Source organism: Lonchura striata, chromosome 4A (genome assembly GCF_050655825.1).
Source record: "Lonchura striata isolate lonStrDom1 chromosome 4A, ASM5065582v1, whole genome shotgun sequence".
Lineage (NCBI taxonomy): Eukaryota > Metazoa > Chordata > Aves > Passeriformes > Estrildidae > Lonchura > Lonchura striata.
This window is the reverse complement of record NC_140742.1, coordinates 268,355-291,766: the sequence shown is the minus strand read 5'-3', so window position 1 is coordinate 291,766 and position 23,412 is coordinate 268,355. Positions and strand designations below refer to the sequence as shown.

Below are 23,412 nucleotides of genomic sequence, written 5' to 3'. Positions count from 1 at the left end.
GTGTGAAGGAGGCAGCTCCAGGGAGCTGCTGGGATGATCTGAGCCTTTCCATCGGCAGTTCATCTCCTGGAGATGACACTCCCATCCTCTTTCGGCATGGCTTGAATCCCTCTCTCACATGACTAATGGCAATGGTCCATGAACAGCAATCAAAATAGTGCCTAGCCTCTTTCAGCTGGATAATGAACCCAGAAGGACTCCTCTAAATAGAAGAGCAATTGTGTTGACCAACTGTTCAGCCTTCCTCCCCGCTCAGCGGGACAGCCCACACTGCAGCTGCAGAGGTGACCTAAAAGCACTCACTGGAGAGCTAAACTTTGACACACCTTCAACATTTGATCCCAGGAACACCCCCTGTGGGAAATCACAGTACTGAGTACTATTCTACTTTTCTAGAGTTTTAAGGGGGATTTCAAAGAAATACTGCAATTGGATGTGTGGCTGCAGAGCTTGCACAGCCTAGGAGTGCCTTGGGATGCAATTCGACTTCTTCCATGATGGAAGGGTTATCCCAGCCCAGAAAACCACTCTCACTGCTGGCTGGGAGCACCAATGCTGCAGATGCCATGCACTTGCTGTCTTGCTCTCATAGATGCTCTTTGAACTGTTGGGACCTGTTCCTGTTCTCTTTACAGGCTTTACTCTTTGCTTTACTGTGATGTGGAGGGATGGTGGACAGCTGAGTAAAACTCAGATGTTGTTTTGTTTCCCCAGATCAGCTGTCAAAAGAGCCATGTTTGCATCTGTCCTCTCTTAACTCCACGGCTGGAGACCCCCAGAGTGACTCCAACAGCACAGCTTCCCAGTCAGCAAGGGTGTTACGGAGGCAGTCCAAGCCTGTGGTACTCTTTATTTAATGTGTAATCGTGGGTTTGGTGACCTTGGGTGTAGAGGAGTATGATTGGTACCTCTGGGTCAACACTAGAGGTTGTTCTCCCCTCACCTCCATCGTGGGTTTGCTGTCTCAGCTAGAGAGAGTCCTGCAGCTTCTCCAGACTGCAGGGTTTCTCTGTGTGACAGGAAAAGAGCAATTTTTATCTGCCACCCATTGCACTGGAAAGCTAAAATAATGCTTGGGAGGGACCTTGTGTTTCTCTAAAGAGAGTGTTTACACAACAGCAACATATTATTGGTCATTATACAGAGCAATACTGAGAAAACAGCTGTCACAACAGAGAAGAACAATGGCTTGTCTTAGTTGTTTCTGCTTTTTTTGACTATTTACTGGTGTTTTTCCATGTTCCTTTCGTTAGGAGATGACCGAGAATGGTAGTTACCAGCTGGTGGTAAAGGCCAGGTTCAATTTTAAGCAGACCAATGAGGATGAACTCTCTGTTAACAAAGGAGACATTATTTATGTCACTCGAGTTGAAGAAGGGGGCTGGTGGGAAGGCACCTTGAATGGAAAAACAGGCTGGTTCCCAAGTAACTACGTCAGAGAAATCAAATCTACCGGTAAGCAAATTGCTTTCAAGGGCTGATTAAATGACAGTGGCATAATGCAGTGAGGACCCTCATGCCTTTGGGAAATTGCTGCTATTTATTAAGGACTGTTTGTGTACTTCAGGCAGCTGTGCTAATGGAGGGATGAACGGAAGGGTAAAGAGCAGTGTTTCGGATTAATTGCTTGAGAGCTGCTTCACCTTCTTCCCAGCACATTGTGCCTTTCTCTTGCTCCCCCCAAGCCCCAGCAACATGGAAACAGGGATATTGTCAGAGGATGAGGACAGGATGGATTTGGGTCCCCTTTGTTCTGGAGGGCTGTCAGGTCATTCCAGTATCTGAGCTCAGAACTAGCTTTTTGTTAGAGACCTTGGTCAGGCAGTGTATTTGTGTTTGAGCCTGGCTTTTCAGGCATCCATGGAATGGATGCTCACCATCATGGTGTGGAATGTGACAAAAACTGCATAGCCACAGGGCATTGTCAATGTTTTGGCGCAATAGTGATGGTTGATTTCACAGAGTACATTTTTCCCCAGATGCTTCTGAGGCAATATTGAGAAAGGAAGAGAGAGAGGGGATGATCTCTCTGATGACATCTGTCTTTACTGAGCTTTGTCTTGAGTGTCCTTAACATTTTCTGTGATGTGGTTGTACCCAGATGTAGGGTGGTGATAATGTGAAGCCCCTGGCCAACTGCCCTGTGGCATTACACATCCATTCAAGCAGCTCACCCCTGTCCAGGCCTTTGTGTGAGATTAAAGTGTTTTTTTGCAAAATGCAGCTTAACTCCTTAGTGTGCCTTGAGCACTTACCATAGGCAGAGACCGGTTGTGTGCTTGGTGCAGGTTCTATGGCTCAAGATCTGCTCTGGCCTCAAACACTGAGATGCCAGCAGGGGTCTGCGAAGTAGCTGCAATATCTGCAGCCCCTGTTAGACATCCTTTCTTCTACTCTAGCAAAAATAAAGCAAAGGAGGGGGAAAAAATTTCATGATATAGTGCTCAGAATTAGGTCAATTTTTATTTGGTTCTAAATGAAAAAAATCATTGTTAGGATATCTAATCTCCCACTGTTTCCCTCTGGGAAATGATGTCTGAGCTGGAGCAAGAAGTTGTAGCAGGGATTGAAGGCTTGTCTGGCACAACTCGGGAATCACTAATTAACTCAGTGAGGGGAGAAGAGAGATGTTTTAAACAAAGGAGAGCAAACTTGAGTCCTAAAGGGAAAATCAGATGAGAGCTGCATGACATGACAGTACCTCACTGAAGTGAAGGGCCAGTCTCCCATAGATCCTGATGGAAGAGCCCATGAGATTTTTCTGTCTGCAGAGCTTTTCCCTCTAGATCCTCTCTCAGCACCATTTCATGTGGCAGGAGGGTTCATTGCCCTGGTGTCTGCATGCTCAGGAGATGTGTCTGTATTGCGAGTGAGGAGGGAGGGACCATCAGTGAACCCTCCCTGCCCCAGAAGCGCTGCTGGGGCTGCAGCCAGCAAGGAGCTGCTTTTTCCACCTCCACAGTGTGACTTCAGGCACACTCTGAATGGAGTTACTTGTTTTTCAGCAGTGTCCATACCTCTGCTGTGTCCTAGGTGGACCCTTTGAGTGGAAATATTCTGTGATTCTGTGAAATAAATGTGGAGCTGAACTCTGAGCCTTTAGCTGGAAGTGACAGGAAGCACTACAAGGGCAATATTTAGACAGTACATAAGAGATTAAATTTATCAATTTCAAGTTTCTCCCCTGCTATCAGTGTGAAAGTAATTGCCTTGTGTGAGTGATTGCAGGGAGCCAGGAGAGCCTGGCTGCTCCGCATGGCACAGAGGTGTTTCAGTATGGCCAGAACTGGGGCAGCCTTGCACTGCCTGCCTGTCCCTGTCCAGAGGGAGGATGGTGTTGCTGGGAAAGCCATGCTGCTGGAAGGGAAGGGGCTTCCCCAGTGAAGGAAAATTGGAGCAGGGATTTGTCTGTGTGTGTGTGCACATATGTACAGAGCTGGAGGCATCCACAGGGATTTATCAAATGCTGAATGAGAATTTATTTCCAGGGTTTATTGTGCTTTTCATTTAAATCTACCTTCATTCAGAGAAGGATTTTGCATAACAAGTGACTGTGGGGATAGGATTGGTTGGGGTTGGCTTCAAGTGCCTTGTAAATCACCTGGAAAAAATATAGTATCTGTCATTTCTGACAGACACCCAGTTTTAAAATCGAATTTAGTGGGCCAGGTGAAGCAACACTGTAGTTCCAAACATTGACAGATACTGGGCTGCTGCCAGGGATTTTGGAGTAAACCTGGACATCGGTTGGCAGAGGCTGCACGAAGCTTCTGGTAGACTCTCTTGGCCACTTTTGGTGTCATGCATGCCACTGGTTTTATCCTAGCTTTTTTTTAAATGGGGAAACAAACCCTGCAATTGAAGTTTTGTGGTCAGAGGGGTGAAGTTATGTTTGCTGGACATAATGTGGCAGTGTCTTTTCCTGATGGAATAATGAGAGCTGTGCACTGTAATTTCTTCATGTTTTTTTTTACAGATAAACCACTCTCTCCCAAAGCATTAAAAGGGCTAGAAAACACTCAGCTGACAAAGAATTATTACCCTGTGGTAAGTTTTAAAGTGCTGATCATACTTTTTAATAAGTACCATGTTATTAATCTTCTGAAGTAGCTCCTTCCCTTAAAAATCATTGATGCAATTTGTAACAACTGGGGACTTGACTCTGTGTTTAAATGCAACTGTTCCCATTCCCTTGATTCAAGGCCATTGAGACAATAAACCATGAAGGGAAGTGGCTGCAAGATGTCAAAAGTGGAGACTTCAAGTAAACAACTGAGATAATTAAGGAGAGGTGGCAGCTTTCAGATCAGTGCAGGGAGAGAAGGCACAGTATTTCCTGATGATAAGGATGGGGAGATAATGTCTTGGTGTAAGCAAGCAAAATCAGGGCTCTGGCCCCTTTCTTGGCTTTGGTTGGAGATGTTATACCCCATGGTGCCTGTCTTATGCCTCTGCCAGCAGCTGCAGCTCTCAGAGAGCAGGCAGCTGCCCCAGCTCATGGCCCTCAGAGCTTTGTAATTGCTTTGGGCCTGGCTTTGGAGCAGTCTGCCAGGCCATGAATTGCTGCTGCAGAAGGGGTGGGGAAACATCCCCTCATTTACATATTACTACCAAAGCAAGGAGGCCTGGTAAAGCAGGGACAGCTGCCACAACCCCCTGTGTCCAGTCTGTGGTGTAAGAGAGTGAAGATGCCTCATGGGAATATCCCTGGCTCTCAGGGGTGGAGCTGAATCCTGCCCATCAGTATGTCTAAATATATATCAAGCATAGCAGAAGCAGTATGTCCAGGGAGATGGAAGCCACCTCCACTATCTCCAGAGCTTATCCACACTGAGAAACTGGAGTGCTGACTGGGAGTCTGCAGGCACTGTGTTTGTCTACTGTGCAGCCAGAGACAAACCAGCTGCTGAGATGGATTAGCAGATCGTTACATCTCTGAAGTGGCAAATGAGGTGTGCCCTGCTTGATCTGCCACAGAAGCCATCCTTGATGCAGCCTTTAACACCTGCTTTCCAGGCCTTCCCAAGTTTGCAAAGTAAAATCTCAATAGTTGACAACCAGGACTTCCCTGAGTGTTCTGGGTTCTGCATTAAGAAATGTAATTTGTGGACTTAAAATACACTTCCATGCTTTTCCAGACTAGGAAGCTGATGTCATGTTCTTTTGACTAATTTGCTAGTACAAAGATCTTAGTGCTCTGTCTCTCACCCTAGGTGTTGCAAAATATTCTGGAAACAGAACGAGATTATGCAAAGGAACTACAGTCACTTCTGGGAACTTATTTAAGACCCCTCCAGTCATACGATAAGTAAGATATAAGGGCATCTGAGGTGGAGAGAACACTGGGAGCCTTGGGGTGTCATGGACAGAGGGCATGTGTTTAGACATTGTCCAGTCAAGAGAGATGAGAGAGTCGTATTTAAGGCCTTTGTATTTCAGTCACTTCTCCCTTCCCAAAATCTTCATATGAGAAAATTTTTTGGGCTCTCAGCCTTGTAGACCTAAATGAGGGCATTATGACTCTTAGGATGACAGAAACAGGCACATTAACTTTGGAAACACCAACCTCACTCAAGGAGGACCTTCCTCCCATAGGGAAACACATGGCATGAATCCCTGAAGACAAAACTGTCTGTGCACACACCTCCCTCCCCACCTCTGGCTGAAATCTCATTTCTATGTCTATTAGACAGCTAAAGATCTGAGAAGATTAGTGGGATTAAGTGGTTAAAATCCAATTAAGGTAATCCTTGGCAGCAGACTTCTTCTCTAAGAGACTGTGGTCTGTAGCTCATAGATCATGAATTTTGTGTTCTGCCCGATGCTGTATCTGGGGAAGCAGAAATTTTGGTGTCTTTTTGGAAGGACTGCTGATGAATAAAAATGGGATGCTCCTGAGGGCAACTTTTCTTTGATGATGACTGGTGATGTGGCTCTTGTAGGCTCAGCACCGGGGACATCGCAGCACTGCTAGGAAACATGGAAGAAATCTCTGCTTTTCAGCAAACACTGAACCAGGCCTTGGAAGAAGTTGCAAAGTAAGTTTGTGTCATAGCACTGAGGTTGTTAAGCGTTTTAACTGTAGCCAAAAACAATAGTCATGTTCATTAATGTTTCTCCTGACTACTGTCTTAGACTTGTTAAATATAGAAGAAAATAATAGGACTGAGAAAAGGTTGCAGGCAGTGCTTTGGCAGGAGAAAAGACAGAAGGAACTCTGACATTGCTGGTATTAAGGCATCTGCTGAATTTTTTAACAGACCTGACACAAAAGTGTGCCTAACCCAAGGTGCAGGCACATGTGGGGTGGGAGATCTGGCAGGGATGAAGATGGGAATTGCCAGGGAGCAAAGAGCAAATTATTAGACGTGATAATTTCCTGCAGGGAAGCTGTCAGACATGATTAGCCTTAGCTAAGGGCTGAAAAGAGATGGGGAAAGACTGAATTTTGAGAATATATTGAGGCTGTGCTTTCTCCTTCTTTCTCTGTCTTTTCATATTCGTGGGCAGCCCAGAGTGTGGTACCCCTCACCCTCACACTGCCCTTAGTTTCAGCACATCCTCATCCTCATCATCCCAGCTGTAGCTCTGCTGGTGAGAGGTTGAGGCACAGGTTGTCTGAGGCTGATAATGGATTGTGATGCTCACTGTCTGCACCACAGGAACCCAGACCCGCCTGAGGATCCCCTCTTCCTCTTCCCCAGGTGGCAGGTGTGGATATTTTGCTCAGTGCTGCAGTTATGAGGTGACCTGGGAACGTCCCTGAGCAGTGGGTAGTTCCTGGGCAGGTCCCTGAGAGTGCTGTACCTGCAGAGTGCAGATCCAGAGGCTTACCATGGCTGGTGTATTGGTGTCTGTAGGCTCCCTGAGAACCAGCAGCATGTGGGAGGCTGTTTCATGAACCTGATGCCCCAGTTCCGCTCCCTGTACCTGACATACTGTGCTAACCACCCTTCAGCAGTGAATGTCCTCACACAGCATAGGTGAGTGATGGAGAAGGAGATTCAGACTCCTTTAAAAAGTTGACTTTTGTTATTAAGAGTTGGTCTGGCACGGCTGTTGACCTATGTTTTGACAATAGGTCAAGGGTATTTCCTGCTGCTGGGACTTTGAGGTTTTCAGCAGGGCCTTTCAGCTTCAGCAATGGAAACAGTTCACACTGCTCGTCTTCAGAGCTGATCTCATGGGTCCTTTTTGCACAGGACTCCCACCTTGGGTCAAACAGGCAGCCTCAGCTCTGTCAGTAGCATCTTATGTGATTGTTACTTGCTAAACAGCCCAGATGCTGTTTCAGACCCACTGCTCAAGTGCTCACACACTGAAAAATGGGAGGGAGTTCCCCTGTGGCACCACGGTGGGGAGCACATGACTACAGAAGAATGGTCATCGAGTCACCCAGTTACCCAGTTTATTCACTGAGCTTCTATTCAATCAAATGGTTGATTTTCAGGGTCATTGGTAGATCACATTAATAACATCTTTCTTCAATGTGACCCACATGAGCAGACACTTGAACTTGTGTGATGTCCTGCTCAAGTGTGTGCCAAGCCAAGATGCTACCTCTGTGTCATCCCTAATGCAGGTTAGCTGTCTTCCCTGCAAGGATGGGAAAGCCAGGACTACATCCATAGTGTTTAAATCTTCCCATTCTTCAATGGGAACTCACAATGTATTTACTTACCTGTTAAATCCAGCTTTAATTCAGTGTAACAACAAGTCTGGCTCCAGCAAATGACTCATTCATGTGATTCCAGAGTCTGATCCCTTTTCCTAAATCAACCAAAGAATCAGCTTTGGCAAATGTGCTGACACACAGAAGCCATGTTCTCTGGAGCAATGTACAGGCAAACACCTGCATCACAGCTTCCAGCAGGGTCCCAGTGCATTGCTGCAGCCTCCTGCAGCACAACACGAGTTTATGCAGCCCCTGCCTCCTCCCCATCCACCTGATACCTGGCCCTGTGCTGGGAGACCAGCTGCTGGCACCAATGTGCCCCAGGAGCTGTGCATTCCAACACCTGTGGCCACATGACATCCTTTCCTGCTTTCCAGAGGAGAAAGGTCTTGCTTGGGTAGAAGCTCCCTGCTTGTTCCATGGTGTGGGTGGGGAGAGCTCAGAGGGGAGTTTGTGCTGCCTTTAAGGAGGCCCAGCTCAGAGCAGAGCCCTGGCCATCATCAGAGCATGGACAAAACACAGCCCTCAACTCTGAGAGCTCTCCTTGTTTTTGTATTTTTTTTTTTTTTTTTTTTTTTTGTCTCTTTTTAAAGTGATGAGCTGGAGAAGTTCATGGAGAGCCAAGGTGCAGCCAGCCCAGGCATTCTCATCCTGACCACAAGCCTCAGCAAGCCCTTCCTGAGGCTGGATAAATACGTGACAATGCTGCAGGAGCTTGAGCGGCACATGGAGGTAGGTGGGGTGTGGGGCTGCTGGGCAGGCTCTGCCCCTTGATGCTGCCAGAGCTGCTCCCTGAGCTTCAAGAGACACCTCTGCCTCTTGGTATTTGAGCATCATGGCTAAAAGTATTTACCACATCTCCAAGGAGATGTTCCACGTCCCCCAGACATTATCCACCTTTCAGATTAAAAGTGAGAAACTGGTGGAAGAGTCTGAGAAATGCTGTGGAAACATATTGCCTGCTCTTCATCCCAGCCCTTCCTCAAAGATGGGCCATTTCCAGCACAAGCAAAAGCAGAGTCTAGGGTCAGGCTACAGCTGCTGTTTACAGCCGAGAATAAATCTGTGTTTTTGTTAACATTTGATGAGATTCCTAAGCCTGGCCACTCACTCCTGTGGCTCACGGGCACATTCCTACCCCTTGCCCCAGGGTTGTGCTCCTGGGTGGAGGCAGAGCTGCACAGACAGACATGGATCTGGCAGCCAGCACAAACACAAGGATGGAGAGCAAGCCCCTGGGAGCAGGGAGAGCAGCTAGGGGCACAGAGACTTCCTTGGCAAGAAGCAAGTGTGCTTCAGGACATTTTTTGTCCCAGGGACTGTAGAGATCTCTGCTACTGGAGCTCTGCTACTCACTGCTGGTGCATTCCAGCTGCAGGAAGGCAAAACTCAGGGGTCGTGCAAGGGGCTGAGGAAAACAGAAGTAACAGTCTGTTTTTAAGCAAGTTTCGTTTTTCTCCTCATCCATTTTTAATTACCAGTTAACTCAGCACATTTATCCATGACCTACAATCAAGCCAAAGGATTAAAACCTCTATGCTTGAGCCAGGGATATTCCTGCATAGCAAAGGGCATGAGATCCTGCAGGGTAGACAAACTCCAGACCTACTTGTTCCCACTCACCTGGCTGAGTTGAGCTGCAGGGACTGAGCTGAGCCTGGATGCAGCCACCATGCCCATGCAGGGACAAAGTGCTCTTTGCAGGACATGTATTGTGCTCTTTGCCTCCTCCTTGCAGGTGGTTCAGCAGTGGGTTTGGGAGCAGACACATCACCTATTTGTCTTGGTTTCTAAGCTGAGTGTGGGAGTTTTGTTGCATGAATCAGTAGGCCTGAGGTTTAAGCTGCGATGCTGTGGGAAGAGGATGATGTGTGCAGTGTGGATGGACACCACAGCATTCCCTGCACTGCTGCAGAGCTGCTGAGGAGGCAGGTGTGTTCAGGGCAGCCACTCGTCCCACATTCCAGATGAGCAATGCCAGGCTGCAGGCGCAGCTCCATCACAACCTAGACACCTTATGATTTGCTTGGTATGAGGACTTGGTGGTGAGGAGCAGGGCCTTAGATCCAGGAGAACATTCTGTGAGGGCACTAGCATACAGCTGGGGTCAGAGATAAGGGGCACCATTCTGCTTTTACCTGGCCCAAGAGCTCTCTGCTCAGACATTCCCTCCCTTAAAACCAGAGGTGAAGCCCCCACCTTGATGGTGGTAGATTTCCACCCTTGATGGGGCAGTGGCTGGAATATCTGGCACTGCAATGGAAGTTTCCTTCCTGAAGGTGCACCCTGCACCACTGCCTGTTTTCATTGCTATTTCTTTGCAAGTCAGATTTGTTCTAAGTCCAGTCATACCTACTCTTCCTCTGGCCACTTCACACTCATTAAATTGGTATCAGTAAATTGCATAGCTGCCTTTTGCCATGCCATGTTGAAGTGGATGGTGGGAAAGATACCTGGGAGACTTTGACGTCCTCTTGAAGCCCATGCTGCCTGTATCCTCAGCCCTGAGTGTACTGGAACAGTGGGTGATGCTCAGGGTGGGTTAATGCTCAGGGTGGGTGCTGCTGCTGCTGCTGATGGCTGAAGAATTTGCTCTCCCTTCACTAGGAGGCGCATACAGATCATGAAGATGTTCTGAAAACCATCACATCCTTCAAGTCCCTTGTGGTAGGTGGCAATTCTTAAAATAGAGCCCTCCATTTCAGGTCTGCATTTCACAAAGAATGAGTCAAGCCTGACATTTTTCTCCTCATTAGGAAAAAAGGTCTTTTGGAATGGAAAACATGGGTTACAAAGACACTTAATTTCACATTTCAAACCTAGAGCTGCTCCTCTGGCTGTGGCAAGTACATGCTGGTCTATGGTTCCAGGGCAGAGATGGTGGATCTCCAAGTTTCTCCCCTATTACTGAAAGCCACGTGTGGACTGTGGTGGCAGCAGAGTCCCTTTCATGTCCTGTTGCCTCCAATCTCTAATCATTTTCCACCTGAAACTAGACCAACCATTTGCTCATTGAGAGAGGTTAGCACGGCTGTGACTGACCCAAGTGCTGGTGCCAGTGGGAAGTTCCCCTCTGAGCTCATGGAGTAACTCTTGGTTTTGCTGAGGTTTGCTCCACGGACATCAGGAGGCTTGGACCACATTCCAGTAATTTGTGGCTCCAGGTGCCATGGCCATTGGTGGGGAACAGAGAGAATGGGTGAGTCAGAGATAACAAACCCATTTCTGTGAGCTCTGTCATCTGCACCCCTCAAAGTCCTGCTGCATTGAGATGAAATAGAGGCAGAAAAGCCATCCAGATGCACAAAGGTTTTACCTGGAAAACCTGTTTATGGAAAAAGCTCTAGTCTCTCTTCCTCTGTAGCCACAGAGAACCCTTTCACTATAACCACTCCAGATATGGTCCAGCTTCCTTCCTTTAGCACAACAGATGTCACCCATTTGTGACAGATGCAAGTGTTTAGCAGTGCAGATAAAAGATGGGGAAGAGAAAGTTCATAGAAAACAGGAAAGGGTAATCATGTTACATTTACTTAGAAAGTCAGAACTCTTTCCATTTATTCTGGAAGCTAACAGGGGAATAACTCATTTAAATTACAACGTGTCATTAATCTTTAGGAAATCTCGTAAGTGCTGAATGATTTTACTTGAAATATGTACTTGGGTGATGAGTAATTTAATGTCGTTATGACACAACTAAAGAGGTTCAGTGTGAATTTAAGGTTAGACAGGCAGAGATGCCCCTTGTGATGGGTATGTGATCCTGTTATAGGACCAGGAAGGCTCCCAAGCAAAGGTAGGGAGGGACCAAGGAGCCACTGTGATTCACAGTGGTGCCTCTGCACAGACTGCTGAACTCCTGTGGATTATATTTGCATTTTTATCCTGGGAACACTGGATTTGGACACTTAGGGAGCCATCAAAACATACAATAGTTGTAGAACCAGAGTAAACCCCAGTTTGGTTCAAATGTGTGTGGTTTCAAACTAGACTCAATGCAGCCTCTCTCTTTGAAGAGCTGGATAATCAGTGAATTGGAAAGGAGGAAAATCTCTGTCAGAAAAAGGAGTTTGGAATAAACCAAGCAGTTGGTGAAAATAGCCCTGGTTTAGCTTTGCAGCAATTTTCCCTATTGGCAGAGGGGTCAGTTAAAGAAAGTGTTGCTTGAATTTGCAGGATTCTTTGTTCAGACAGCCTTTCCTCTCCTACTGAGAGCTGATGAGATACTTGGTTACTCCCTAGAGTTCTATAGTCCCCAGCTGCCCAGCAGTGGTGCAGTCTTTTCAATAACAGCACTTTCAGAAGATTCTTTTTTGTGCTAATCTACAGCACCACCCAATCCTGCTTTTGGATTCCCAAATTTTAGTTAGAAAATATACACTCATCTGACTTGTGGGGACTTTGCAATGCTGCAAGTTCAACTCTACTGTTTAGACAAAATGGGCAATATCCCTCCAAGCAGTAGCAAAATTAGAGACATTTAACTGTGCAGCTGTCTTGGTTTGGAAATTGTGACCCTGAACTCTCAGAGGTAGGGCAGGTTTGGAAAGAAAAGTTTACTCAGTGCAGTTTTCAATTTCCTTGACATTTGAATGTAATCAGTACTTCATAAATCACTGGGATGTGATTTTTTAACAGACTTTATATAATGGAGCCAAAGCAGGCTTTTCTGATCCCTGACATGACCATCATATATAGCCCACAGGGCTGTGTGAGTTGTTGCTGGTGAAACTGGGATGGTTTGGGTTGGCTTCTGCCCTTCAGCTAACAAAACTCTGATGTGATTCCCAGTCACAATGCCAGGAACTGAGGAAGAGGAAACAACTTGAGCTGCAAATCCTTTCTGAATCCATCCAGCGCTGGGAAGGAGAGGACATAAAAATGATGGGAAATGTCATCTACATGTCCCAGGTCATGGTCCAGTCTGGTGGAAGTGAGGTGAGTGTGGTGTTCCTTCTGCTGGCTGTAGACCTCATGTCTGAATACCCACTTTCTCCCAGGGTAAGTGATGTAAGACAGTAGTTCCTCTCATTCCAGGCCACAAACTGATGACAAATAATGCTGATAAATATTTTTACCTTGGGAAGAGCTGTGCAGTGGGACTGTGCACATCTTTGGAGTGAATCAGGCACCTCGTAAGCTTAGCTTCAGGCCTTTGGTGACCCACTTTTCAAAGAGAAGTATCTCAGTGTCATATAGCACATTAATTTCCCTCGTTCTCCCCTGTGACTTATTCTGAGAAATGGGAGTGACTAGAAAATGTTCTATGTGCATCACAGGGGCTGCTTTGATGTCCCATCCCAGAGCTGATTGTGTTTCGGAACTAACTGGAGTGATTCTTGTCCTACTGGTCCTAACACATCGCACCAGTGCCTGACACAGACCTTCCCCAGTGGTGCTAAAGCCATGGTGCTGCATGTTCAGTGTGGGAAAATACCTGTTAGCACTGAATTGCTTGCTGTTGCAATTTTTCCCTGGGAAGGGAAGACCTGTAAAACAAACCCATGCCGCATCTAGTCCCAGAAGTCTTTCTTATTTGGGATGTGGGATGCTGGGGAATATAAGGCCTTCTGAGGCACTCTGCAGTGATTGGAAGAGGATTATCAGGATGCAGGCAAAAATCTCTGCAGGGAAAATTGGTACATAAATGAGATGCTGTAAAGAAAAAAAAAGCCAGAATAATTGGTTTGGGGGTGATCTCACAGGCTGTGATTCCAGCTGCAACAGGTTCAGTTTCCTAGAGGCAGATGCTTGTGATGCATTGCAGACTGGACTAACTTAAATTCATATCCCCCCAGGAGAAAGAGGAGCGGTATTTCTTGTTATTTTCCAATGTTTTGCTGATGCTGTCTGCAAGCCCACGGATGAGTGGATTCATCTATCAGGTAGGCCTGCTGAGTTTGAAGTTGCAAGGCATTCATTGTAAAAAAACAAAACAGATAGTTCTTATCAAATGCAAGTCCTCTGCATCCTTCGAACTCTCTGTTGTGATGCAAAAAACACAGACTGGGAATGGGGACTTGGCTTTACCATGTGCCAGGATAGCCAGTGTCTTTGTCCTGATAATTGGTTAAGCAGCATTTGGTAAGTGAATGCTGTGAAATTAAAACAAACAAACAAACAAACAAAACCCAAACAAACAAACGAAAAAAAACCCAACAAAAAACCTCAAAACTGGTTTTTCTACCTGCTGTTTCTGAGAGTGGGGTGTGTGTGTAAGGTGTCCTGACCCAGGGTTTTGACCAGCCAGCTGGCTCTCAGTTTTGTGACATCTCTGGAAAATACTTATAAAGCCCGCTGCAAAGAGCATGAAAATTCCTTTCCATGAGGTACTACATAACTCTGCATTTTTGTGTTTTACCATTTTCCATACCATCCAATGTCTGTTGAGAGCTTGGCTTTTCTCCAGCTGTCTGAAACCATCAATACTGCCAGGAAAAGGATGCTCTTGTTTTGATGTGCCATTTGTCATAGAAGGGAGATAAGAAAGATTTGGGAAATATTTGGCTGGGTTTTCTGACTTGACCCACTGGTGGGAGTAAGGTGAGCAGGCAGTTCAGCATGCAAATCAGAGGGATGGGGAAGGCTTTCAGAAAAAGCCAGGGGAAATTGATCCTTCTGACTTGACTGTAAAAAAGGTTTGCACTGAATGAAGGGAAAGGGCAGCAGATGAGCTGGGGATGACTCAGTTGTCATGGGAGCCTCATCTCCAGGGTTTGACCTAGTTGTGCAGGGAAATCTAGTTCCATACATTAAAGGAAACTCTTCATGCAGTCTGAAGCCTTCACAAATTAATTTTAAATGCCGATTTCCAAAGACAAAGGAATCAGCAGAAACAAACAGAGCGATACCTGCAGACACTGACTGCTCTTCAATTCTCCCAGGGAAAGCTGCCTTTGACAGGAATGGTGCTGACAAAGCTGGACGATGCCGAAGGGAATGAGCACATGTTCGAAATCACAGGTCAGTGGGGCCCTCTGCCTGAGGTAGTCCTCCCAGTGCAAGCCACGGTTGCCACTGGAAAATACTGGTCCTCCTTCCACTAACCCCCTGCCATGATCTTCCTCCTGCTCTTTTACCATGTGTTGTCTGAGTTTCTGAGCACCTCTGTCCTGCTTGAGGCAATATTCTTCAAGTGCCCTGGAGCTCTGCCTCTGGCTGCCTTTGAAGACTGTAGTGTTTTGTATGGGACTAATCTCTTGCCCCAGTAGCACTGCTCTGCACTGGTGTGCCCTGTCTGCATCCAGTAGCCATCCCTTGTATTCTGAGTACCTCATTTATTGACAGATACATGGTTCTGGTCATGAAGGAGCTTTCATCCCATTTTCCCCTTCAATTTATCTCATTACTAGTAGATATACACAGTCATTTCATGCTCAGTGCCGGGGCTGCAGTGCATCTGCTTGTGCTGGTGGTATTTGGTGTCAGGATCCTGTTAATCATGGAAATATTGTGTTTGATGACCTTCAGCATTAAATAATCCTCACACATTCATCTCACCAGCTCCCTTAGCATTTCTTGCAGCTCCCACACTGTCAGTGGTTGCCTGCAGCAGAATGGGCAGTCACATCATCATTGTAGATGAGATGCTTAGGGATGCAGTTTAGTGGTGCACCTTGCAGTGCTGGGTTAATGGCTGGACTCAATGATCTTAGACATCTTTTCCAACCTTAATGATTCTTAATGATTAATGCTTCTGTCTTTGCCCTGGCCTTTCTGGAGCCACTGGACTGTGCAAACTGAGGAGCCATTTCCTGCTGTGCTGAGCTGATCTCACCTTGTGTTTTCTCCTGACTCTCTACCATTTAAAGACAGTTATTTAACCCTCTGCCACAGGGAACACGATGGAGCGGATCACTGTGTCCTGCAGCACCAGCCAGGACTTGCACGAATGGCTTGACCACTTGCAAAGGCTGACCAAAGGGACATGCAGCACTGTCTCCAAAACGCAGTCCTGGAGCCCTCATTCGGTAAATGTCACCTCCTGGCCTCTGCTGCCTGGGTTCCTCACCCTGACTCTGAGGTGACGTGACAGCTGTAAGACACATCCTGCCCTTTACTTTGTAACCATGTTGTGCTTGTACCATTTTACATGTATCCTGCCCTATTTTTTGTTGCAACTTAGATGTCTCAGTATCTCAGTACTTGTCCATCCCCCTCCACTTCGCTGCCTTGTTTGGTGGTTAACAGTCTTGATTTGCATCTCATCTGTTTTCTCAGACATTTAGTTCAGCTGGGCAGATCCGTGGGCCTCTGGAACCTCCCAAAATCCTTAAGCCCTGGAGCTTGAGCTGCCTCCGTCCTGCTCCTCCACTCAGACCTTCAGCAGCACTGAGTTACAAAGAGGTAATAATCCCACCTGCCTATCCAGGACCCTGATTTCACACAATCCCTAGACCTTGTGTCCAGGTTTTGTATCCACAGCAAATGCACAGAAATGTAGGTTCTTGGGGATGTTGAGAGAAATTACTCTGCCACTTAGGCCCCAGTTCTGTGATAGATGTAGGTTACTGTCCTGGGCTTTGTGCTACACGGGACTCACAAGTATGTGTGTTTGGAGGCTGGATGTTAGCTGGCTGCCATAGCCAGCACTCTCCACTGCTGGATTTCACCAGTCCCACATCTGGGTGTCCCATTGAGCCCTGTCTTTTGGAAGTGCCATGGTGGAGCTGCCTCCTCTCCTCCTTCCTGCCTTGGTCTGAGCTGTGGACAGGGACCTGCTCCCTGCTGGAATGTGTTCCAGCTCCAGCTGTGGCAGCAGCTTAGTGGTATAGGATTGAGAAGCGACACTGCACCACGAGGAAGAGGCAAAATGCCTGCCCATGTTTCTTGTGTCTTCTTGTGGCTGGAGAAGGATGTAGAGCTTGACCCTCCTTTGCCACCCACCCAAGTGTTACACAGCCAGGTCCTGCTGGGAGGCAGCAGCTGAGGGATGGCTTCACCTGCAGGAATCCCAGCCTGGGAGCTGGGAGTTGGTGTGGGAAAACCCAAAATACAGCCTAACTCTGTTGTCACTCTGCACCACAACTGTAATACTCTCCTTCCCTACCTCATGTTAAATTTTTGGAATCACTCACCAGTATCTCAGATAATGTTCCTCTTACTGAGAGAGCACTCTGGGTCTGAGTCAGCTGCCTTTCTTGGTAGAGCAGCCCTGGGAGTGTTTCTGCCCCAGTAAGGATGGGGACACGGAGGGAACTTGGATCCCCTCAGCCCTCCCAGCACTTAGGGATGGAGAGTCTGGCAGCTGGCAGAACTGTGGGTCTGCTGCTCCAGGTAGAGGTTTTAAGTAGCCTCATTGCATCTTGTTGCATCTATTTCTTGGAATTTGTAAAGACATTTCAGTTTGGGAATTAAATTGTTTAAATACCAACTGAGCAGACTGAAAATGACCTATAATCTTTGCATGTTCCAAATTCCTAATGGAGGCTAAACCATATCTTGCTTGTGTGGTGAATTAAAAATATAGCTAGAGACTTGAGGTAAAAGAGAAATTTTTTGGTGAGAAAAATGACAGACTGAGTGATATCATTAATATCATGGTCCTTTGCAGTTTCTTGTCCCCTGCCACTCATAGCAGGAATTAAACTCTCTGTCGAAAATGGGGGAGAGGTTTTTGCCACAGAGGCCTAGCCCACAGCAAGTCCCAAGGGATAGAATGCTGGATGGTATCCTGCACAATGTCATAGGACCAAAAATGTGGCTCTATGGGAACAAGTTGTGCTGACCATGTCGGTAGAAACCCAAAGGCCAACATGTCCAGCAGAGTTGGGCAGGCACAGCCTGGTACTCAGTCAGTCCTGCCTGGGCCGAGACTCATGGACAAAAGTGTGTGATGACAGATGGGGAATAAGTGGTTGTTGGCCCAATCAGATCCACATCTGTCTCATCTCTCCCTCTGGGATGCTTAATCCCTAAAGAGAATCCCTATTTCAATGTATTTCAAGTTTTTTTTTAATTTAAAGTAGAGCACAAAATAAACAATGCCTATAATGAAGATATAATGAAGGAATACAAATTTCAAGGTTACTTGCAGGGAAGCGAGTGGGACAGTTTGATTAAATGAGCTGAGATTTTTAGACATCCAGTTTTACTTTACTTGTCTTCTCATAGCGTATGATGGGATGGCGTAGTCTTGTACACTTCCTTGTACCCAGCTCAGGAAACCTCAGACCCTGCTTGTGTATGGCACCTCAGTCTTGGTATTTCCATTGAAATTGGGTATTTTTCCTGTTCTGTTTCCAGTAATCATTTGAAATGACAGAACAGGTAAGTTCTGTGGCTAAAGTGTGTCTGGATTCAGTTTAGCAAAGGGAAAATGATTTACAGATCTTTTCTTCTACTATTTTTTTTTTTTTTAACTGGCTGCTTTGCATTAGGGGAAGGCTTTATAACATCAGGCTTCAGGACTTTGCTGGGCAGACCTGCAGGAGAGCCTTGTGGCTCCCTGGATCAAGCACCCCAGGGATGGGATCCAGGGATAGAATCCTCCACAGGATGTGCAGGGAGCTCCCCATCCCTGCCAGTGAAGCAGGGAGGTGTTGCAGTGCTTATGCCTGACATGGTCAGGTCTTCAGCGAGGATGCAAGGTTCCCTTTGAGAAGATGGAGTCCCAGGAGATTGTCACCAGGGTGGGCAGGGCATCCTGACTAGGCTGGGTTGAGGCCCTTGGGGTTGGTGTTCAGTGCAGGCCCTGAGTGCTTCCTGGGACTTGGATGGAGCCAGGCACATGGGGCTCCCGCAGTTCTAAGCACCAGTTTAGGCAACGAACATCTACAGACACCCACTACTAACCGAGGGAGCATGTTCTCTGTGTTTAGAGTGTATTAATACCCACTCATCCTGCGTCTCACATGTAAATTTTCAGGTTTGCATGACACGATGCTCCTTTGCATGTTGATAATGCTTTAAAACCAGTACAGAGGGTATGCTGCATTAATCTCAGGACTAACACTGAAATGTGGTTTAGAATTGTGGATTTAATGGACTTGGTGATAAAAATCATCAGTCTCTCACACTCATCTTCTCTTTCTTTGCATATTCATTGTAGAGGATGTCTTATATCTTAAAGGTAAGGGTAGATACATCTCTTTGGCTTGTTGTGGCACAGAATGCTTGTTCCTGTTAATGCTTCTTGTGCTTGTGTGACCCTAATTTTGCCTCATTGTATCAGTAAGTTATTGTCAGAGTCACTAGCAACTGGCAAATATATTTTAAGATAACTGTCAGAAACAATTTATTGTTATGGTACTTAAACCTCCTGGCATGCCTCTTCTCCCTTAAATCCTTATCGCATGTAACCTACTAATACTCTAATTCTGTCCAAATCGGCAAGACTTTTAACTGAGTGAAGGAGATAAAAATTTGTGTTTCTTATTCATGGAGTCATAGCAAACACTAACTTTGTGTGTTTATCTGTTCTCTGTGTATATTTGTGTGTGGGATTTATACTCTCAAATTGTGGGCATTTAGAAGCAGAGCTATTTGCCAACTCTTTTATATTAGAAATTAAGTCAATGGAATAAACCACATTTTAGGATTTTCTAGCACAGTCCACAGAGTTTGTAAGCAACTAAAAGTGCTATGAATGTATTTTAATTCTTTGGCTAAAGGATTTTAGAGAAAAGTTGAATTTACTAGAGGAGCCCGTCCTGGCCCAAACCTGCAAGTGCAAATCCCACTGCTGTTCCAGGGAGCAGTGAGTCACAACTGGTACGTGTGAAGGGCAAAAACTATAATTTTCCCCAACTTTGTCACTGTCTGCTTTGTAGCTTTCTAAAGTGTTATGTGTAGCATGGGTACTCACACCCATCTGTGCTGCTCCACTGTTCCAGCTGCCTTTGGTTCTAGTTAAACACAAGAGTCTATTTCTCTGCAGGATTCCAGCAAAAGTCCAAAAACAATGAAGAAGTTTCTTCCAAAAAGGAAAACTGAGAGAAAACCATCTGATGAAGAGTTCGTTATTCGGAAAAGTGAGTGTTGGCCAGAGATTCTTTGGCTGCCCTATCCATGGAACTGTTCAAGGCGAGGTTGGATGGGGCTTGGAGCAACCTGGTCTGGTGGAAGGTGTCCCTGCCTATGGCAGGGACTGGGACTAGATGATCTTTAACCCAAACCTTTCTGTGATGCTATTTTTCTTTCATTTCTGGAGATTTCTGTGTTCTCAGTGATCTCCATGGAACTTTGAAAACACCCTTTCTTGCAGTGCAGGATGTGATAGGATGCTCTCGCTCTGAGCCTATGTGCTCCTGAGCATGGGAGACTTCTGGAAGTGCACTGGTCCTCAGCCTCTAACACATTCCTCCTACCCTCCCAGTTATGAGTGCCAGACATGCTACCACCCTCCTTGTGATTGCTAGCACAAGGTCATGGGTTGTGGGTGGTCTTATTCTGTGTATGAAGCCAAGGAACTACTTCCAAGTAGTTAAAAACTGCATTAAACTGCACATCAAATATATCTGGCAGCTGGGACAAACCCTTACCTGGCCATGCCAGCATGGCCTAGAACAGTGTCTATGGGGAATTAGGAAACAAAAAGGTCCCCATCCCCACAGGGGTGTTCACCTGCAAAGAGGGGTGTCCTGAGAGCTCCCTAGAGCCCACTTGAGGCACATTTTGGGGGCTTTACATAAAAAGCCATGGTCACCATGGTCAAGCCATGGTCATGCTGCCATGCACAGCTCCACCACTAGCTCTCTCCCTTGAGAGGATGGCACTGACCAGAGGCTGGAAATTAGCACTTCATGTTTCCAAGTCCTGCTCTGGTGCAGCTGTACCAGACCTCCCACACTAGGGCTGCTTTGCCTGCCCATCTCCCGGTGCTGCCTGCACCCAAAGTAGGGCATCACCCCCCGAGTTTTGCCAAGATGAGCAACTAGAAATAAGTTTTCACACCATTTGGTCATGGTGCTTGATGCCACAAAGCCCAGAAGATGTAAAGGACTACAAAACAGATTGGCTGAAGTCCCAGAGGCAGTCAGCCAAAAAAACAGCATGATCTCTTAAGGGGATTGAGAGCAAAGACTGTGAGAGACAAGGCCAGAGTACCTTGTTTCTTGTGCATGCTGTTGTTCACAATGTTTTACAGGTACTGCTGCACTGGAGGAGGATGCTCAGATCCTGAAGGTGATTGAGGCATACTGTACTGGGGCAGGCTTCCAGCAAGCTCTCAGCTCAGGTGGGCACACAAATACATTATTTAGCTCCTACTCTGCCCACAACACTGATAACCCCTTTGGAAAAAAATAGATGTTGCATCATACAGCAATGAGACTCATGCTAGGAAACTGTAGCATTCAATCTTCAAGATAAGGAAGCTTCATCTGCCTAGTGGTTTAGTTGCCATTGTTTTTCTTCTAAACACAGAGAATGAAGCAGGTAGGAGGGCAGATGAGACACTGCTATTTCACCAGTGATTACCTGATTATAATCTCAGGTTGCTTATAGCTTTAGAAAGGAAGCATGAATATTATCTCTCAATCAGCTGCATGTTTAAGAGCAACCTGCTTCATAAGAACCTATCTAACATCTTCACCTCTGGAAATATAACTATTTATCATTGCTGGTGAGATGTCAGCCAGTTAAATCTCTGAACTTTAATAATGGTACATAGAAAAAATGGATGCCATGGTTCTTTGGGGAGCTCTTGACCCTAGTCGAATGGTTTCATTTATAAGTCATGATGTAACTTTAGGTGCAATGAGTACTCTTAAAAATTTTCCACTTGCTGTAGCTCTGGGCTAGTGGGATGTAGCTGACATCTCCAGCCTGCCCCAGGCTGATGGAGCAGGAAGAATGGGAGCTTCTGTCTCTGATATAGCATGGACACCAGGGAAGATTGCCCCTTTTTCTCCCTCATGAATATTTCTTGTACACAGGCTCCCGTAAAGACTCCATCCCCCAAGTCCTTCTTCCTGAGGAAGAGAAAATCATCATAGAGGAGACACGAAGCAATGGCCAGACAGTTACAGAGGAAAAGTAAGTGTGGCTGCTTCCCACTTGCAGGTAGATCCCTGTGTCACTTTTTGGAAGGGCATTAAAAACCAATGCCCTCTCCTTCTCTGCCCCTACAGAGGAGTAGGCCTGGTGTCATTTACTAATGCCTTAGTTCTAGCAAAGAACCACCAGACAATTTCAACTGCTATTTTGTCCCTTTTAAGGACAGGGCCACCCTCCCAGCTGTCCTGACATGGCTGTATCCCTCTGGGAGTCTGGATCTCCATTTTATGACTTGTGCAGATGTAGGATAATGGGGTCAGTGAGGACAGAATCAAAGAAGTGGCTCTTATTTTTTTAACTACTGATGTACTGGGCTGTTGCTGCCCCTCAGGGGCCTGCCTGGCACTTGCCTGTGTAACTTGTGCCTAATCTGTAACTTGTGCCTCTCTGTGGAGCCTCTCCCTTTCCAATCCAGTCAGTGTGTTCCTTTCATGTTTGATTTTTTGCAGCACAACCTCAAGGAATCAAGGCTGCTTTACAAAAGACACTCAGGCATTTCCACCTTTAAAGTCATTGTTATTTATTGCAATAGCATAAGCAAGGAAGCCAAAGCCACAGACCTTTGCTGATAACTCAAAGCACAACAAAGTATCAAGGTTTGAGAAAAGAGCTCTGAGTTTTGGACCAGTGGCCTATAAATGCTCCTGGGCTGTTTCCAGAGTCCCCTCCCAGGCAGAAGCCTGATGCTTGGGAAGCAGAATCTGGCTGCAACTTTCCTGTCAGCCCCTCCCATGCTATCACTGTTTTCCTGTACACCAAATCTAATTTCTTTTTTCTTTAATTTATTTCTTCAGAAGTCTTGTTGACACAGTTTATGCACTGAAAGATGAAGTCAAAGAGCTGAAGCAGGTAATTTGGGTGGGATTGTTTGTGCTGGGAGTTGAGTGACAGCCAACCCATCTGTGCTGGGTCATCTTCAGCTGGTTGGTGCCAGGAAAAGTCTTGCTAATCCTGGTCCAACCCTGAAAATTCCTGAATGAGCATTACTTTTTTTCTGGTTTACCTTCCTGAATCACAGAATCATGAATCTTTAAGGTTGGAAAAGACCTCTGGGACCATGGAGTCCAACCATTAACCCAATACCACCACTATGTTCACCACTAAAGCATGTCCTGAAGTGCCATACCCACACATTCTGTGAACACGGCCAGGAATGGTGGCTCCACCACTTCCCTGGGCAGACTGTTCCAGTGTTTGACAACTGTTTCCATGAATAAACTTTTTCTAATATCCAACATAAACCTTCCCTGTCACAGCTGGAGACCACTTCCTCTCATCCTCTGTGCTTGAGTGCTAGAGAAAGCAAGAGGGAAGGAGTAGTTGGTTTTTGTGGTAATGTGAACCTTTCCCCCTATTCCAAAAGCTCTTTCATCTTGGTCACTCATTTTATAGGGGTCTGGTGGACACCAGTTATTGTAGACTCAGAGGAAATATGTCCTCTTTCCTCCTGTCCCAAGTCTGGAGGTGGGAGAAACCATCAGAGGAGAAAAGGGTTCTTCAACCCAGGATAAAATTAGGTTTCCAGGAGGATGTTTCTGTCTGCCGAAAGTCAGGGAACTTCTGTGCACATCTGTGAGGTAGTAAGGGTCTGTTTGGGTTACTTGTGGTCTGATCCACTTACATTCTTCATCCTCACAAACTCCTGTTAAATGTCTCTGTTATTCCATCACCTCTGAGGCGTCAGGCAGAAGATGCATGCAAGTACCTCACTGCATAAAGTGCATGGGCATAACTGCATC

The 23,412-nt window shown here is 46.2% G+C and overlaps 1 protein-coding gene across 8 annotated transcripts in view; it reads left to right on the top strand.

Annotated features, from left to right (window-relative positions):
* Positions 1 to 23,412, top strand: part of ARHGEF6 (Rac/Cdc42 guanine nucleotide exchange factor 6) — a 46,217-nt gene that overhangs the window by 20,449 nt on the left and 2,356 nt on the right. For 5 of the 8 annotated variants that reach the window (XM_085570542.1, XM_085570543.1, XM_021542154.4 and 2 more), the window contains 18 exons: positions 715 to 842; positions 1,254 to 1,455; positions 3,977 to 4,047; positions 5,214 to 5,308; positions 5,943 to 6,038; positions 6,861 to 6,983; positions 8,269 to 8,407; positions 10,283 to 10,342; positions 12,467 to 12,613; positions 13,474 to 13,560; positions 14,560 to 14,638; positions 15,512 to 15,645; positions 15,896 to 16,021; positions 18,726 to 18,746; positions 19,554 to 19,647; positions 20,763 to 20,852; positions 21,553 to 21,652; positions 22,468 to 22,522. In XM_085570542.1, the coding sequence (XP_085426668.1) occupies positions 715 to 842; positions 1,254 to 1,455; positions 3,977 to 4,047; positions 5,214 to 5,308; positions 5,943 to 6,038; positions 6,861 to 6,983; positions 8,269 to 8,407; positions 10,283 to 10,342; positions 12,467 to 12,613; positions 13,474 to 13,560; positions 14,560 to 14,638; positions 15,512 to 15,645; positions 15,896 to 16,021; positions 18,726 to 18,746; positions 19,554 to 19,647; positions 20,763 to 20,852; positions 21,553 to 21,652; positions 22,468 to 22,522 (1,847 nt within the window). The remainder of the gene's footprint in view (positions 1 to 714; positions 843 to 1,253; positions 1,456 to 3,976; positions 4,048 to 5,213; positions 5,309 to 5,942; positions 6,039 to 6,860; positions 6,984 to 8,268; positions 8,408 to 10,282; positions 10,343 to 12,466; positions 12,614 to 13,473; positions 13,561 to 14,559; positions 14,639 to 15,511; positions 15,646 to 15,895; positions 16,022 to 18,725; positions 18,747 to 19,553; positions 19,648 to 20,762; positions 20,853 to 21,552; positions 21,653 to 22,467; positions 22,523 to 23,412) is intronic. The other 3 variants (XM_085570545.1, XM_085570544.1, XM_085570546.1) reach the window with 3 other exon arrangements.